This window comes from Harpia harpyja, chromosome 21, assembly GCF_026419915.1.
Source record: "Harpia harpyja isolate bHarHar1 chromosome 21, bHarHar1 primary haplotype, whole genome shotgun sequence".
Lineage (NCBI taxonomy): Eukaryota > Metazoa > Chordata > Aves > Accipitriformes > Accipitridae > Harpia > Harpia harpyja.
In genome coordinates, this window is record NC_068960.1 from 17,754,821 (window position 1) to 17,772,777 (window position 17,957).

At 39.5% G+C, this 17,957-nt stretch overlaps 1 protein-coding gene across 3 annotated transcripts in view; it reads right to left on the minus strand.

The window, feature by feature from the left end:
• The window catches only part of CLUAP1 (clusterin associated protein 1), a 71,812-nt gene that overhangs the window by 43,357 nt on the left and 10,498 nt on the right, over positions 1 to 17,957 (minus strand). For all 3 annotated transcript variants that reach the window (XM_052773164.1, XM_052773162.1, XM_052773163.1), the window contains exons 6-8: positions 6,035 to 6,118; positions 3,819 to 3,952; positions 2,485 to 2,626 (exon numbers count right to left, since the gene is read on the minus strand). In XM_052773164.1, the coding sequence (XP_052629124.1) occupies positions 2,485 to 2,626; positions 3,819 to 3,952; positions 6,035 to 6,118 (360 nt within the window). The remainder of the gene's footprint in view (positions 1 to 2,484; positions 2,627 to 3,818; positions 3,953 to 6,034; positions 6,119 to 17,957) is intronic.

Below are 17,957 nucleotides of genomic sequence, written 5' to 3' on the forward strand. Positions count from 1 at the left end.
GGTTCTTCTGATACTCCAATGTTATGTTCTTAATCCCCATGCTCCCTCTCCAGTTCTGAAGAACAACTGTCAAATGTACCTTTTTTTCACGTTTTTATTTTTGGTCTTCCCAAACACTCTCTAGTGAAGAGATTTAACAGACTAATATACGGGAATTGAAATGAAATGATCTCAGGATACTTTTAGGGTTAAGCTCAAGCTATAGAACTAGATTTGACAGGTAAACTTCATGCTGGTTTAAGCTAACACAATGTATTTAACAGATACAGGGTTCAGCACAAGTAATTTGATCACTTGAGGTCATAGTTAGAGACACCCAAGTACAGACCACCAGACATGGCAAGAACTCATTCCAAATGCAGAAGACCTGATGGCATTTTGTTTTTAGCATAAAACACGTCTTAAAGACGTTTCCAGTTCTGATGCCTGCTAGTGATAGAAGTGTGCGGAAAAAACCCACATCTTTTTGTCACAAGCACAAGCTTTTATACTCTATAATTCTGCACAATGCTGAAGCATTGCTACCTGCTGATCCTAGTAAATGAAAAGCCAGACCATATCGGTAGATTTCCAGGTGTCTCACAGAAAGAAGGAGACAAAGGAAAATAAAAAGTGCTCTCCATATTCTAAGCATGAGCACAGCCCTGAATGACAAAGGCTTTTTCTTTGTCTTATTATCTTTTAACAAAAATCCCCTGAAGAGCTGTACGCCAACTCATTACTAACTTCTGTGCATGAATTTATAAACAGTTTCAGGTAGCTCAGTTCAAAACATTTCTACTTTCGGTATTAAGTCTCAATGGCATTTGAACAAAAGGGGAAAATCAGATATTAGGCTTCATTTCAAGATTATGGTTTAATTGAGGACTTTTTTTTGGGCCAGAAATATGTGGAAGAACTAGAACATCATAAAACAAGACACATGAAAATATCAAGCTGACTACAGATTAGAAGTATGTGAAATAACATCTACAGAGACAGTGCTATACAAAGGGAGGTTAATGGGAAATTGGTTCACAACGATTAACAAGTTGTCAAATGCCCATGTTACCTTTTAGAAGACAGGTTATTTTATCCCTCAAGCAAATGCTGCAGCAAAATATTTGAGACTTCTCAACAGAATACAGTATGCCTTTTCCTATGTCCAAAAGGTGATGGAAATTACCATATTTCCTCCAGACTTCAGAATGGCCTGAAGCCTGGTTATGAAGCCCCCTGTACATTGTACTCTGCGGCTTAGACACACAGGAACAGAGTGCAGGCAATCATCAAAGGGGAGGCTTCTCAGCACCATCAGTTCTATAGAATGACAAGGCTTTCTAAAAAGATACCTCACAGATGCAAGAGAGACAGGTTATACGAGAAGGGGGACTATAAAGTTACTGAGCCTTATTTGCAGCCTAAGCACAGGTCACAAAACTTTACTATAAGTAAACACAGGTATGAATACTTTAAAGGGGAAGACTAAAAAACTTGGGGTCAAACTACTTTGTTTTCACATCAGTAGACACATACAGACACAGCAAAAGCAAAACATGCAGTCATTGCCAGATAGCTCTGCCATATTTCTGCCAGGAACAAGAGTAAGTTGTGTTGACAAAATAAAACATGATCTGCATATGAAGGATAGGACAATCCAGAAAGAGGAAGCACTGGTTAACTCAAGGTATAGCACACCCACCAGTATTAAGGTCCAAGGGGTGATCATTCACTGAAACGTGTTTTCAGTGAAGAACAGAAGATACACTGGGTAATGACTGTGAGAAGGATGAAAAGCCAAGTTAAACATGAAGCTACAGGAAGCTGAATGAAAGGTTGGCTGAAAGCACTGCAGCCCAATAAATATCCAAAGAAAAGTATGGAGCAAGACGAGATACAAATACAGATTATCCAGCAGGATACAAAATAGAGAATCGCACTGAACTGATACAATTCAGCAAGTCAACAGAAAACAGAATTTCTGCCAAACAAAACTGCAGAGTATATGAGAGAGGATTCCAGCATATCTGATCTTTTCACTGATACGCTTTGCTGTTTTCATTGAAGAGGGCTACCATGAGGAAATTGAAGAGCCTTGTGCTGAGAAACCCTTATACATCAGTTGTTGGCAGACAATAAAAATAAGTGCCTAACAACTCTTAGCACATACATTGTATGTAAGAAAAGAAAAGAAAGATTAGAAATGCTGAAAACATTCCTCGTGAACAAAAAACATCAACTGAAAATGAGTTCCGGGAGTCAGAGACTGGAAAGGGGCATCACTACACTGGTTTAACTTCACTAACTCAAAAAATAAAGCTGTATTACCACGCTTGTCCAAGAGCAGTCACACTTACTGGATTGTCAATAAACTGCCAGTCACTCAGAGCTGGCTCTACAACTAGTAATGTGCTGCTTTGGCAAAGGGGTATTAAAACATTTTTTGTTATAAGGCCAAGAACTACAGGATATACAGGCTTGCTGAGCATTTCTAAGCTGTCTTACCTCAAACATCTCTTGCTCTATCCGTCGATGGTCATCCAGGAGCTGCTCCATGTAGGTCAGATTACGGAATTTTTCTAGATAACTACTGTATTGTTTCTGCAGTTGCTTCTCAATCTTCTCATACTCATCCATAAAAGCAGGACTGGAGAGAACAAGCACAAACTACTCAGCAAAATATTGACCTGTATATGCAGAATTCTGAAATAAGCATTTTTGGTTTTGCAGCTTCCTTTCCATGCCTACTAAACCAATCTAAAAGGACCTTTGTTTTTAAGGTTCCACACTACTTCAGAGACTAAAAGCATAAGACAAAAAACTTCATTAAGCTATCCTGCAAAAATTACATGTAGCAAAGGAAAGGTTATTGTGTACCCACTACCATTTCCTTTCAAACAGGCAGAAAGGCAGCATTTTGGCCCCTTTAGCAGGCAAATCAAACTTAATTATCCTGCTGTTTTATGACTCCAAAAAACTAGCTTGTAGCATGGCTGGTAAATCACCTACTTCGCTGGAGATTTACTTGCTACAAAACTGTGCTGTGTCATTACAAGCGTAACTAGACTTAACACCAATAAATGATGATGTCCTTATACTACAGAGCTAACCATTGCACCCCAAAGAACACTACTGCTGCTTCACATCTACCTAATACACTTCCTCCAAACTATTACTGATCAAAACGTGTATATGAGTCAATGTCATTCCTTCCACCAATCATTTTTCTAATATTTCCTTTTTTTTTTTTTTTTCATATTAGGTCAAAAATAGAGCATGATCTTGTAGATTGTATAAACTTGCAGTTTAATTAAGGGCAAGAAATCAACCTAAACTGTGAATCTGAACATCTTGATTTTATGGCAGGCTGTATCACTGCCTAGAGGAACTGATCCTAATAAGGGATGCATAATGAACTTTTTTTTTTTGGTGGCTAAGAATGCTAGAAGCCTCTGGGAACAGAGGGAATGTTTGCACCAGTTGCCATTTTCAGGAGAATTACCTGACACAATCTATGTTTAATGACAAATGAAAAGACAAGACATGCTACCTGACCATTTTGTACAGCTCAAGCAGCAATTAAGCAACCCCAACAAATAATACTCTGGCCACTTTTAACAGCCCTGAAATTCTGATTTCAAATACATGGTAATGTAAAAATGAACAATTACAATCCAGAGTGGGCACTGCTAGAGAAGAGAACCTCTCTCTTCCACAGGCCATCATCTCAGTCTCATTACAGACTTCACTCCTTGCCGCTCTAAGCATTAACAATGCACAGTTCCATCATTTATGCTAACACTCATTTATGCAGTAGATAATCAGTTCATAATCTTTACCGAACACTTTGTAGAGTCTGTAGCCTCTTCTGGCTTCTTTCCAGTTCCAATTTTCGTTTTTCAATCTTGGCTTCCAAACTGGCTTCATCCAAAGCCACATTATTCAACATGTCTTTAGTCTTTTGGACTTGTTCCTAAAAGAGAAGGATGGTGAACCATGGCTTGCACTGGAATAATTAGAATTATCTTTCAGATGCTGAACATTCTTCTGTATAATCTCACATCTCATGTTATCAAATAACATTGTAACAATGAGCTAGAACATAAACTGGCTAGGCAATGAAAATTAAAAAGTTGTTTGTGGCCAGGATAGTGAACTAACTGGACATTTACGAATTTAAAATACCTGTTTTTTTTTCCAGACATTCTAGAAGAAGAAAAGAAAAAAAAGCCACAGCTTGCCCTGGGCTTTAGCTTTATTTTTCCTTCTCACTGCAAAAGCAGTAAAAGATAGGAAGAAGCCTCCTCAAAAAAATCTGACATCTCTTGATGTGGAGTATCTGAATAAACACAGATGAGAAATGCATTTATTTCTTGGTACTATTTTAGGGAATTTCAGGTTTCCATAATTTTCTTTTTTTCCTCTTCAAGATAAAGGTCACTTCTTTATAAAGAACTTACTCTATCCGAATATCTGCATCCTTTTCTAATTCTTCCTTTATCCATCTTTTCAAAATCTGGGAAGCATCCTGAACATTACAACACGTGCTACAGGAATAAGGAGAGGGAAGTGGGAATATTCCAGTTTATTAAAACGAGCCAAGCACATTCAGTGTGCTTATGCTCAGGAAACCATGAGCATCTTTTGAGTGAGAGAGAAAGAAAGAGGACTTCACCCTTGCTGAAATTCCAGCAGTAACTGTAAGGTGCTGCTCAGCTATAAGAAGTAATTTCATTAACTGGTCCAGAACTAAACCAGCTGAGGTTTGTGTTATCGCTATTTCCCAAGAAGCCAATTGCTCTACTCTGCTGCTGTTAGTTTAATCAGCACTACTGCATAGAATAGCTATGCATAGTAACAACATTTAGAATTCATATAGACTGTGAGTAGGAGCAGAAACATAAGGAAAAAATTGCTTGGAGTATCTATTGATTATGCATTGGCTGTTTAAATCTGGAACTCCACTCCTTGTAATTATACAATTGGACTGGACACAGTTTGCAGTTAAATAACTTGTAGTAATCACTAGGATTTAATTAACGGCCATACTTGCACAGAGGCTGTGAGTGCAGCTAATGGTTCAGAAATACAGGAACCTAAGCACTTGAGCAAGGACAGTGTTGCCAAGACTGGGACAGACAAAAGGTCCTCCAAAAGGAGAACCATAACGATGCACTGGCATGGCACTAATTAGCACAGTGCCAGCTCTTCTCACCCCTTGGCCAGCTCAGCTACCCTGCTTCCAGAGACCAATTTCACAACCCCAGACATACCAGCACATTTTGAGCTACCAGGTACACCCCTTGCAGCCCTGACTCTGCAAAGTTTCTGTGGCTTAGACAATGAAGGTGGGATGTAGATTTCTGTGCTGATTTGGGCAATTTTTATCCCTCCTGTAGAGCTTCTGAGGCTACTACTGAGCTCCTAACAGAGGCAGGGAATACGACTAAAATGTGTTTTCTCCCAGGAGAGAGGCCAAGGGAGGCAGTTCTTTGATGCATCAACTGGAGGAATGTTTCTGCACATAGAACCAACACAGTTACGCAGTGTGACAGTGACAGCAGAGTGGATCTCAACATGTTCTCCTAGGTGCTGCTGCTAGCATCATTTACCCTTTCTGCTGCAGGCTGTGATTTCTGACTGCCAGCTCACAATCATCTCTGTGCCAACAACTCATTCACTCAGCCAGGAAAGCTATCAGTTTCAATTAACATGCTTGTTCACTTGGAACACAACAGGTTTCCCAAATAAACCACAAGGATCATCAGTGACCATATTCATTACCATGACACAAGGACTCATCACAAACTGACCTCTGCCTTGATGAACTTGAGTTCACACATCTGATGTTACCTAAAGACCAAAGACTGCACTAGCCATTAACTGAAGTTCAACATTACATTAACTAACCAGGTGCAGCACTACTTGGTCCAGCCAGCTGAAGGTGATGTGTGCTTTGGCACTCTTAACCCTAGGCTGTTGATAAAGAGAGTTACGTTCTTCTTGCAGGAGAGGAATGATGATTTTCCAATTAAATAAATACCCTTTTGCTTACCAGAACACAGTCAATGGCAATTTTCATCATCTTCTCTGCCTCATTTATCTCCAAAGGTCTGGCAATAGATTCTGTTCTTGCTTCCTATGAAATAAAAATACATCAATATATTTAAACACTACACAAAGGAACTAATATATGCAGAACTGAGGGTGGTCAAGCAACAATGATACGATCATCTGCATAACAAATGGAGTAGGATTTAGTGTTTATTCACCAAGGCTCAGATGATTTAAAGAACAGGAGATGATGAAAAAGTCAGTTAAGTGAGGCTGAGATTAACACTGAGCAATTAAGGCATCTTTTCAAAACAAGATAAGTGCTACTGTCTGAACTGCAAGTATTCTTGAATGCAGATTTTTGGAAACTGCACTGCTTATTACATGTTAAGCAAGTTATGCAACATAGCACAGAAGATTTCATCATCTTTACAACACAACCTGTGAAACCAATAGTTTAGGTAGATAAACACAGTATCACAAAAATTGTGGAGCAACAAGAACTATGAACTCATCTAACTCTGCCAGGCAGCTGGGACAGTCAGCAGGTGCCTCCTATGCCCATATGAAAATCAGATGATGCAGATGTATGGGTTTCTCTGATTCTGATAACCAAGTGGTTCAGACTCCTCAAAAAGAAACCACCCAGGGATCCTTCTTTAGATCCCACAGGATGAAAAAACCTCTTCCACTTTCAGCAGCTTTGGGTACAGATAGGCTTAGGGGTATTCAGCATGCGCTTGTCTGTATGATGTCTTACAACACTGACCTGGTCATTATATGAAAACATTGGATTACTTGTTTGCTACTGGGAGGAGAGGAGGGAGATTTTTGCAGCTACATGTCCTTAAAATCATCTTATGTTGGCAAACCATTTGGTAACAGGTGGATAAAGATGGAAATAGCATCTCTCTAGAGAACATCTGACTAAGAATCTAAAAATGCTTTATACACATTGCAACAGGCTGTACCCAGCCTACTACAAGATGAATTCTGGAAAGCAGATACAATTACTTTGTTATGTTACCATGCCAAATACTCCAGATTGCGTAGGTAAGCAACTAGCACAGGCAGCCTAGCTCATTCTCAACCAACTCAAGTTCAGGGAGTTGCACGGTGAACCCAACCACGGAGCTCATCCAGCCAAAAGCAGCAGCTTTTTGTGCTGAGCTTATTCCTCTGCTGGATCAGTTCCCTGAACGAGCCTGCCACATGCCGCACGAAGGCTTTTTTTTCTGGCACAGGAAAAGAAGTAGAAGAAATATTATGTTGGGGATAGCAACAGGAGCTACATCTGTTGGTGGCAGTGACAGCTTACGCTGCCTAAAGTGCTTGTGAACATTCTCCTGTCCACACATAAATACAAGCTCCAAGCAGCAGAAAGTTAATTTGGCTGAAAATAAGATACAAAGAGTCTGCACAATACATATTCCTGAATAACTCCACAGGTAGACACTTTTGGAGGAAGACCGCACAATAATAGTGTAGCTCAGTAGCTATTCTGAGAACATTATGCATTTAACAAGCTCAACAAAATGCCTATTTATTTGTGACGACTTTGCCTGAACTGAAATGGCAGCCAGATCAGCCTGGTAGACACTCTCCTGCCAACTGTACTCGGTTCTTCTGACGGCAACAGTGAGATCTCTGCTACAGAGCGAACACATTTCAAAAAAAATAGTTTATCACTCAGCAGGGGTAAGGAAATGATTTTCCTTCCCACTTTCAAAAGAGATAAAAGAAACACCAAGGACCTTAGTTTTTAATTATAAACAACTCCCTTACCAATTTCTTCTCAGTAGCCTGGTAAAACACCCACAGAACAGGCACAAGTCACTGCAGCGTGTGTTGGGTCAGGGTAACTGATGGGTTTTAGATATACTTGTGAGGATCTACCCTATTAAGGTAGAATAATTTATACAAGTTTAATGTCTTTTCTTCTTCTACCTTCCCTCTACTACCCATGGAAGTTTCATGTACAGACCACAGCCTTCATGCAGAAATCCACATCATTTTCTAGAACAAGGTTCAGTCCTACAGTCACACCTGCTTGGAAAAATGTGTCAGGCCAATGAAGAGTAGTGTAAAAGCAGAAATTTGTATTTTCAGACTGCTGAATCAGGGCTAAACTGAAAAAGGAGAGGGTCAGGGCAATTAACCTCCTCACACCCCAACAGACTGAGAGGAAAATCCAAGTGGACTGTTACAGCTTCCATTACAGTGCACTATTATATTAATATATAATGGAAATATATTTGAAAAATAAATATATATTGAGGGTAGCAAAGCTGTTGAGAAATTTTTAATGGATGTTTGTAACAGCTTCCCTGGGTATCCGTCACTGGGCAATTTCCTGTTTTCCTATGAGCACTCTCAAAGAGAAAACTTATTTTTAATATGTCTTTTCAGAAAAGACCTTGCAACTGGCCATATAGAAGAGGATTAAAAGGAAGGCAGATCATATTAGAAAAATAAATACCCCACAAATATTATGAAGACATTAGGAAAAACATTTACTTTAAAATACCAGAGTTGTTAAATTTAAACATTGTTAAGCCATTAGCAACTTAAAGAAAATGAATTTAACAAAACCACTTTGACTATCTCTGACTCCACACATGAGCAACTAAAGCACATTTTTCCTCCAGCCCAACTCATCCTCACTAGTATTTCTTACCCAATATAAAATACGCAGTAACACAACAACTGAGATTTTTAAAACCTGGCTTTACACAAAGGCTCTTCTGTTCATGCTTAAATCTGTGGATACAAATAGGCTGTATACTTGAAGGCAAAACCAATTTTCTAAATTTGTCCAAATAGCAGGTATTACATTGCCACTGGCTGTAGTCACAATTCCTTGTGCTCAAAAAACTGCGCAAATGAAACTGAGCTGAAAAATATGGCCTCCTTAATTTTCTTTTAAAGTAATGTACTCTTTGCAATTATGTGTACTAATCAGAATACACATTATAATACACAAGAGGTTTCCTTTAAATTAACCATTAAAAATAGAGTTCTCAGGAGAGATGAAAAATATAGAAAAAAATTATCAAGGCAAGAGGAGGTAAGAAGCAGAACAATTTAGGACTATGCCTGTTAATTACAACTTGAGAAAACACCTATATGCAAAACCAGAGAGGTATTCATGAACAAGCTGATTTTTTACCTGCTTCCTGTTCAAAGTGTCCACGAGCTCCCTGGCTATAGTTTTACATGATAAATACTAATTAAAAATCAGGGAAGCCAGGTGTAAAATTATTTTTGATGAACTAAAGCTGACAATTATTAAAGAAAACACATGAAGGCACACAAGAGACACCATTTGTTGGCATTATTTATCCTCCCTGGTTGGACTAATATTTGGTGCTGCATGGAAGGGCTGAGACTTTAATTCTTCAAGGTTTGAATCTCACTTTGGACAAAACCAATTGGAAGTACTAACAAATTAGTTGGCTAGTTTAGACTCAAAAACTTCATTTTCTTCGGAAATGAGAATATCATTACAAAGTAAGAAAGATTTCTAATCAAAGACTAGCTGACTGCCCAGTCAAGCAGAACAGAGCACAGCCTGAAAGGACATTCTTCACAGGACATGGAAAGTTAACAGTGAAGCCAGTTTTGCCCAAATTGCACAAGTTTTGGCAGCAAATGCGAAGATAAATTTGCTTAGAGCAAAACTGTACTGTAGTCATTTCAGGAAATAGCACTGGTCTTAAAGCCTTCAAAATTCCATCTGTCTGAAGAACTTACTTGTCTCAAATCTGCATCCCTGCTGAGCGATGGTCCCCTAGGTCAAACACCAGCAAGGGAGAAGGCCACAGCAGATCGTCAGAGCAGAAGCCCGAGGTTCTGTCCACAGGAATCGGAACAGCAGCCAGCCTTCTGGACCAGGCAACGAGCTGCGGTTCTGGCCATTTGCTGCAGCAACCACCTTTTGGTGGAGAAGTCAGCCTGACACAGGACCATAAGTTACCGTTATTCTCACAACACTCAGTTTAGTGTCGCAGTACAGCTTCTTTCTGCCAAAAGACAACGAAGCAACTGGTTCACCTAACCAGAAGTTCTACCTCACTCATCAAAAAAGCATCCTGTAGGATGCAAATACAGAGATAGTAACCTTATCAAACCTTCTTGCAGCTTCACTGCCAAACATCCAGGTAAACATGAAAAGGCTGGTTGAAATATAAAATGCAGAAACGCAGCACAGGACTTGCCTTTCCTGTCACTAAAGACCTGTTGCACAGAGGTCTGCAGCCTTAAGTTTTCTGGATATGGAAACACATGGATCTCTCTGCCCCTCCAGGATCATTAGGGAATACCTATCTTTTATTGAAAGTATAGTACCTTTTAGGGTATGTACACCATCTCTGAAATATGTGGTAATATGCAGGTAACTCCATTGCCTGAACAAATGTGTCCACTGTCATCTTCCAGGGACGCCCTAAGTCTGTATTATATTTGCCAGCCCTCTTCAAATGTCTTGGACACCCTCAGACATCTGAAGTGAGACTAGGTCCCTATATTGCACCTTTATTGCAGATTAACAAAGCACAGTACAGCTTTGTCATCTTCCTGAATAAAAAAAAAAAGCAACTCACCCCCCCCCCTCCAGAAAAACAGCCCCAAAACAAAAAAACAGATAAAAGCTCCTGCAAGTTTGGATTTCAGCCCACTCGCATGTCAAATATAAGATAAGAAATATTCTATACTGACAATTAAAATTGTTGAGAACATAGGACAAAACTCTCGAAAAGCATCAAGTATTAGCAGTAAACACTACAGAGGGAACTGGTATGTTGTCAAGTATCATATGGGCTCCACAAACCAAGTACTGGCAGAGGGTCAAGATACAGCTCCTAGCACCTTCTGGCCTTAGCAGAAACTGGTAACAGCAGACAGCACTTTCTAGGTACACTATACCTTTCCATTGCGTGCAAGGTGTTACAATCCAATTCAGAATCCTCATATGAAGAATAATCTTTTGAGTCCATTCTGAAATCTAGAAGCACTTCTATGGACTCAGTTGTAGCTTGGCTCATTTAGCTTAAATGTCAGACCTAGAATGGGAAATAGCTGTACTATTGCTTGGCCTTCTGCTGAAACCTGAAGAGCTTCTCTGAAAGTCAGCCAACTGCCAAGGTAGCAGCAGTGGTGCTAGCACTTGTCTATATGTGGAGGTTCCTGCAAAGTGAACTAAGGTGCAAATTTCGAGCGCGCTTGCTACTTTGCATTGTCTTGCTGAGCAAACATGTTCATGTGCAAGAGATAAGCTATTCAACTTCATAGAATCATAGAATGGTTTGGGTGGGAAGGGACCTTTAAAGGTCATCTAGTCCAACCCTCCTGCAATGAGCAGGGACATCTTCAACTAGATCAGGTTGCCCAGAGCCCCGTCCAACCTGACCTTGAATGCTTCCAGGGATGGGGCATCGACAACCTCTCTGGGCAACCTGTGCCAGTGTTTCACCACCCTCAGCATAAAAAATTTCTTCCTTATATCTAGTCTGAAACTTCCTTACACCCCTGCTGATACTCCTGTCCCCCTGGGTGCTGCAGTGTTAATGTGGAACACTGAAGCCATCCTAAATTCACACATTCCCTTGCTGCACAGTAATGTCACCATGCAGAAAGCCAAATACACTTACCAGCCACAAAAAGCAGGGGCAGGAAGATGCTACCATCTCTGCAAATGCACCCCACCACTTCCCTTACTGAGAATTTTCCCCCAGGAGCTTTATACTTGGTTAACAATGAAGAGCGACTATTGCAAAAAACATTTTGCAAATATGGCCAGTGAAGCATTTCCAACTGGTAATGATTTTCCATCATTATGCCTCAAAAACTGATAAACCAGCTTCCTGCATGCTTGATGCGTGGATAAATGGATGCACGTATCTTCTGAACTGCAGTAACGAACCAAGGCAAGGAATTAAGCGTGACCAGCACACAAGTCACTCATGATAAATGTGGTGTAATATATGTATATATTGATGTGCTCAAGGTCTAGCAGAGGTTTCTAAACACCTTTTTTTGTGGTAATGACAAGAAATGAAAGCTTTTTTCTAAAACACTGGTCTTGCAGCAAACATTTTTTGACCACAGGTTAAATCCTTCCTTGTTCTGCAGGAGGTCGTAAGCCTGATGCATACAAAAGTTACCTCCTCACTGCCACTGTTGCCTTCAGTCTTAGTCCAGGAAGCATGACATCCCCTACTCCCTGCAAACAGGGGTTTTGCAACTACTCCTGTCTACGCAGGCAGTAAAGCTCTGCCTTTGAAGAGTTTATTATTCAGGGAGTTTACTAACACACACTGTGATCACATTTGGCCAATATAGGGAATGGATCATTAGGCATCATTATATATGAACAGGAAGGTACAGGAGGGACAATAAAAATAATCCAGACCTTCTGAAGGAATCCGATACTTTCTAACAGCCTATTTTCCTCCTCAAGAAATTAAAGCTCAAGATAATTGAGAATTTTGCTGCACCCAGGCTATGCTGCTTTCTTGTATGCTCGTCTCAGCAGTCCACAAAGGGAATCCACAGAGACATTTCCGTACTCAGCAATGCACAGCCCTCAATCAAAGACAGTGTCCTGGCTGTGATACCCCCTGGCTATCCCAATGTGTAAAAAGCATGCTACAAGAAGAACTGAGATAGAGAACCAACTGGAAAACATAATTTTTCTGCAGACCAAAAAGAATCAGAAGGCCTGCCTAGCCAGATAAGAAGTACTCTGAATGTATGCTTTATGACAGAAGAAATCCCTTACAAATGCTGGCATACAGACTGCTGAGGTAAGAAAGGAAACTTTAAACCTTTCTGACAGGCACGAAGTTACACTGCTCTGTTTCCTCCACACACACCCCTCCAGGTCCACTGGTCTTCTGGTTCAAGACCTGATTCCACTGAATTACCCTCAGCTCACAAACCCCAGCACGTGCTTACTGTTATCTTCCCACATCCTTAAAAACCTCACCTTTAATTTAGTTCATGTAAGGTTTCATGGCACACTGCATCAGTAAAGCTTAGATTAGTCCACAGGACTACAGGGTGTCACTTAATGGGTCCTTAACCAGGAGGTGGTTTGTGACGTCTCTTCCAGAGTCTGGCAAGACAACAAGGAACATATCTCTTCTGGCAGAGCAAAAACAAGTTGGTGAGTGAATTTCCTAATATAAAATGATAAAAATGTCCTTGGGCAGCATGGACAGGTGGGAGCTTGGTTTTTGTTTTTTAAAGGGCAGGGTCATCAAAAAGGCAAGACACCCAGTCAGGCAAAAATCTTTTCAGTTTCCTTTATCCTTTGTTCTTCTGTAACAAAATTAAAAATAGAATTTCCTTTCCTTGTAGGTAACATATAAGAAAACTTCAGGAAGGGTTATGATTTTCTTAGAAAAAAAAAAAAAGCAACAAAAAGGACTGTATTTTTCAGTAGCATCTTTCAGACCTCAAAGATACATGAAGACATCATGCAAAGTTGCAGCAAAGGTAGGAGCAGGCATTGTGTATGCAGCAATACCACCCAAAGAGATAGTTTAAACTTTTAATTCACATCAAGCCTCTGACTTCAGCAAACATTGCCACATAGCTCGGGTTTCCATTCTCAGCAAAGCTTAACCAGCAGTAAGTGGAGTGGCTGTTGTATTCCAGTAACAGAAATACCGAGTGGCTCTCTTTGGGCAGGAACAAAGGCATTTTAAATAGCTAAAAATAGCTAAAATTATTGTCCTTATGTTTAATCCAGCACATTTTCCTCTTATGTAATTAAAATTTTGACATGGCTGTACTTTGTGCCTCATGAAGGAAGGCTAGGAATAATGAACAACTGAAACCTCACCAGATATTCAGAAGACAGTGTTTCTGATTTAGCCCAATTAAGTGGAACTTCTCGCAGACTCATACAGGTTTTGACAAATGCTGTGACATACAAAAAATGGTTCAAATGCGATTTTCTTCTCTGCCAAACTAGAACAGTTTTTCAAAACAGTCTAGAACTGAGCTACAAGAATTCAGATCTTCCAACTAGCTGACAAAATTATCAATGCACTGACATAACTGGTCCCCAAACTGCAAGGAGAAACGTGCCACCCATCAATTTATAGCTGATGCTATGTCTTCAAGCTAAACACTCCTGGTAAGTTCACTACAAAATCATTTCTTACACAAAACACATCCACAAATGTTATATCCACGTAGCATACAACCGTGGTTATGGTTAAAGCAATCTAAAATATAGGACAGTATTGATTCAACTATATCTTACAGTTGCAAGGTTTAATTTTGTCTTCCCACTTTGCAGTAAGCCCTTTTCCTCAAAACTTATAGGTTAGGTTTTGGTTAGAAGCAGGACAGTTCAAAAAAATTGAAGCAAACTAGGTAGTTCTCCAGAGTTCTGGCAATTTCAAGTTACAATTTTCCACTAGAAATCTTATGTGTGGCAACTTTGTAACCAAAGCACAGGAAATGAGAGAATTAGTTTACCAGCCTCCCCCAGGCAGTAGCTGGTACTCAGAACTAACATTTGGCAGATGGAAAATGTTTCCAACGTTACAAATAAAATAATTTTTTGTAGTCAACTTTCAAAGAGTACTAAATAATGCAGCTGTCACTCAAATCAGATCTACCTCTCTACAGAAAGAGTAGGTGGCAAGCTACAACAGTGTGAGCGGGGGGAGGCAGGGAGGAAGGGTTCTTTTACCATAAAGCTGTGAATAAAGAGATCTAAGTTAAATGTCCTTTGTGACAACTCTTTTTGTTGTAACTAATACTGTCTCAGTTCCACAGCCGGATCTAAACGCCTTTGGCTCTCCTAAGAGTTTAATTCAAACGTTTCACAAACTGAAGTCAGTAAAGAGATTATCAATGACTTCCATCAGTTTCGGAACAAGCTTATACTGTGTGCATACATAACAATAACACTCATAGCAATACCCTGTACTTAGAAATTTACCCTCCATAGATTGGGAAACACTTTATCTGGCTGTTAAAAGCTTTAATCTAAAAAATTACACAAATTACTTTATTTACACAAGAGGATACACAGGGAATAAACAGTTTGTTCAAGGTCACAGACGGAGTAAGTGCCAAGAGGAGCGTTAGAAAACAGACCCAGTGCATTGCCTGTCTTCAGCACAAGCTAAGTATATTAAAAAAAAGGACTGTTTTCATCTTTCTTCAGTTTTACATGGCCTGGAGCTAATTAAGAGGTAAATAAAATGCAAACAACCTTGAGAAGGTCAGAAATCTTTATGCCTGCCACCAGCACAGAGGCAGTTTTATTCTGGAATTTTTTTGCTTCATTATCTTACTGCGTCTTAATAATTCAGCAAGTCTAAGCAAGGCAACTTCTTGACAGGCTCCTGCTAATGTGTCCACAGGACCTCTGGCAGATGCAAAATGACAGTCACTCAGAGTCAGTCAGCTTCACTGAGGTGTTATAAATAGCTGTGAATTTTTCCTTTTGGATTTCAGATGTCCAATGTATAATAACTCAGGAGCATCCTTCCTCAACTGATGAAAGTCATTACTGCTTTATTTTGTGCTAAGGAATTATTCAGATCACCTCATCACCCCTCCCTCCCCCCAAAGATTCATCTTGCCATTTTCCCCATGATCACCAGCTGTTATAGGGTATAGAGGACCACTGACTTTTCAAACATCTTTTGGCCATTTACAAGACTGCAGCAGTTAGTTGCGTAGGTCCAGAGGCAGCCACCACACATGAAACCCGAAGTGAATGCACAGTGAAGTGGTGCTGCATTTTGCCCAAGTATTGACATTAATTCTGTTGCTGCTTTTCTTGATTTTGAGCTTGACAGGCTTAATCACAGCACTGGTATTTTCAACTTCTATTTCTTTTAATCACCCTAAGTATTTAGCATAGTGTACGAAGAGAAAGAAATCCATACAAAATCTTGCATCCCCACCTCAAATCCAAATCAACCTCCACCTTCCCCATCCAAAAAAAAAAAAAAGCTAAAAAACACACTAAAGAAAACCAGAACTCAAAGTGTCTATTTACTCTTCCAGAGCTAGTTGTAAATATTCTGAAAATTAAGGCTACATAGTAATACAATGCAGAGAAAGTCCCCCTGGCAGTAAAGGAAACAATGAAGATAAAGACATACATCTCCGTGCATAGAATTTGCTTTTCAGCTGGGGATCTCACTGTGTCATACCAAAATTCATTCATCAACTCCACTACAGTCTATGAATTCCAACTTTGCAATTTCTATGCTCTAAGACTTGGACCAGTAAGACTGGAAACTGCAAACTATCTTGGAAATGTAAGGCTTAAATGCATTTTTAAATGAAATTCTGTGTCTCCACAATTGCACTGCCACAGGACAGCAATAACCTATGCTGTGCTCACCCACAGTTGGCCTAGAAGCAACACAACTTCAATGGAATTCAATATTTAACTCCAAAGATCCTCCAATCCAGCAAGGCTTTTCATCCCTTTCCCCCTTAGTGCTGAATTGCTCCCCAAAGTTAACTGGGCCAAGCTCCTGTTTAACAGTGACCTGACAGTGCAGGTGACACAGCCATAGTAACACATATGCATCACCCGTACTTCTCCCCCTCCACACCTGGTGCTCCACAACCCACTGCACAAGTTGGGATCCACTGAGAGCGGGAAAGGAAATCTCTTTACCTATCTTCAGGTCTGGAACCAAATGGCTTCTCTTCACATTTAAGCTTTCTGCTGCTTTAGGATTGTTAATCAGGAAATGCCTTCCTCTTCTTTTTCAAATATAAAACCTGGTTTCTTTTTTAAACGAAAATTTACATTTGTGATTTTCATTTAATGAGAAAAGTATAGCTTTTGGTTGTTTGGTTTCTCCCCCCAAAAATCTTAACTAACAGCATCATAGTCCGACTTCAGCAAATGAAAACCTGTAGGTTTTGTTTCTTCTGATGTTCTTAAATTAAAGGGTTTTTTACATTAAGTTTGAAAGTAGTTTACATATACATAAGAACTATATATTCAGCCAGGAAATAAAGGCATCAGAAAAGCACAGAACCACATTTCCAAGAAAACGAATACAGATTCAAACTCCTCCCAATAAATACACACATGTATTTAGATCAGTACGTATCTACAATACATCTAACAGAACCATCCATCAATAAACTCTTCTCCAGCTGAAATTTGTTTTCATTCAGAAAGCAATTTATTTAAAAAACTGTTCTATGACTTGAAAGAATAAAATTTATCTAATGTGTAAGGCTTTTCTACACAGTTTCTATAAAAATTATGTGCAAAAAGAACTCCAATAAAGTAAGTAAAGCCTGTGACACAAATTAGTCAACATTCCTACAGGAAATAATGAGTTTTACTTCACTTTTTCTCAATGATCTTTTCCCAAAAGCTGCTCAGACTATGAGAACAGACCTAGTCAACCCATTAACGCCAAATGCTGGCATTTCCTTTATAGCTGCTGGAAAATGAAGCCGTCTTCACTTAGGATAGAAACAAAATATACCATCAGTCTAACTAAGCCTAGGCAGCAAGATACTTCATTTAAATATTTGGAAATGGATGTATTAGGAAAAAAAAAAAAAAAGAGGTTCAGGGAACAAAACTACCATGTTTTCAAATTCATTAAACAATATCACAGCTGTCGATGCATTTTAGTATATGCAACAGGTTTCAGGACAAAATGTAACAAAAAATAAACCATACTGCTCTCCTACTGCCTTTAACAGTGCAATCCCTCTGCCAGTGCAATTTATTGTGTGCGTTACTTAGCCATGCAACATCAAAAGAAAATAAGCAATGGAAAACAATAATCTTCACATTAAAAAATAGCAAAAGTAACCTTAGATTAATGGCAACTAATGTGATACCTACAAAGCTCTAATTCCCCATACAAAGTCAGAATTAACACCCTGGCATTGGGTGGGAAGGGCAG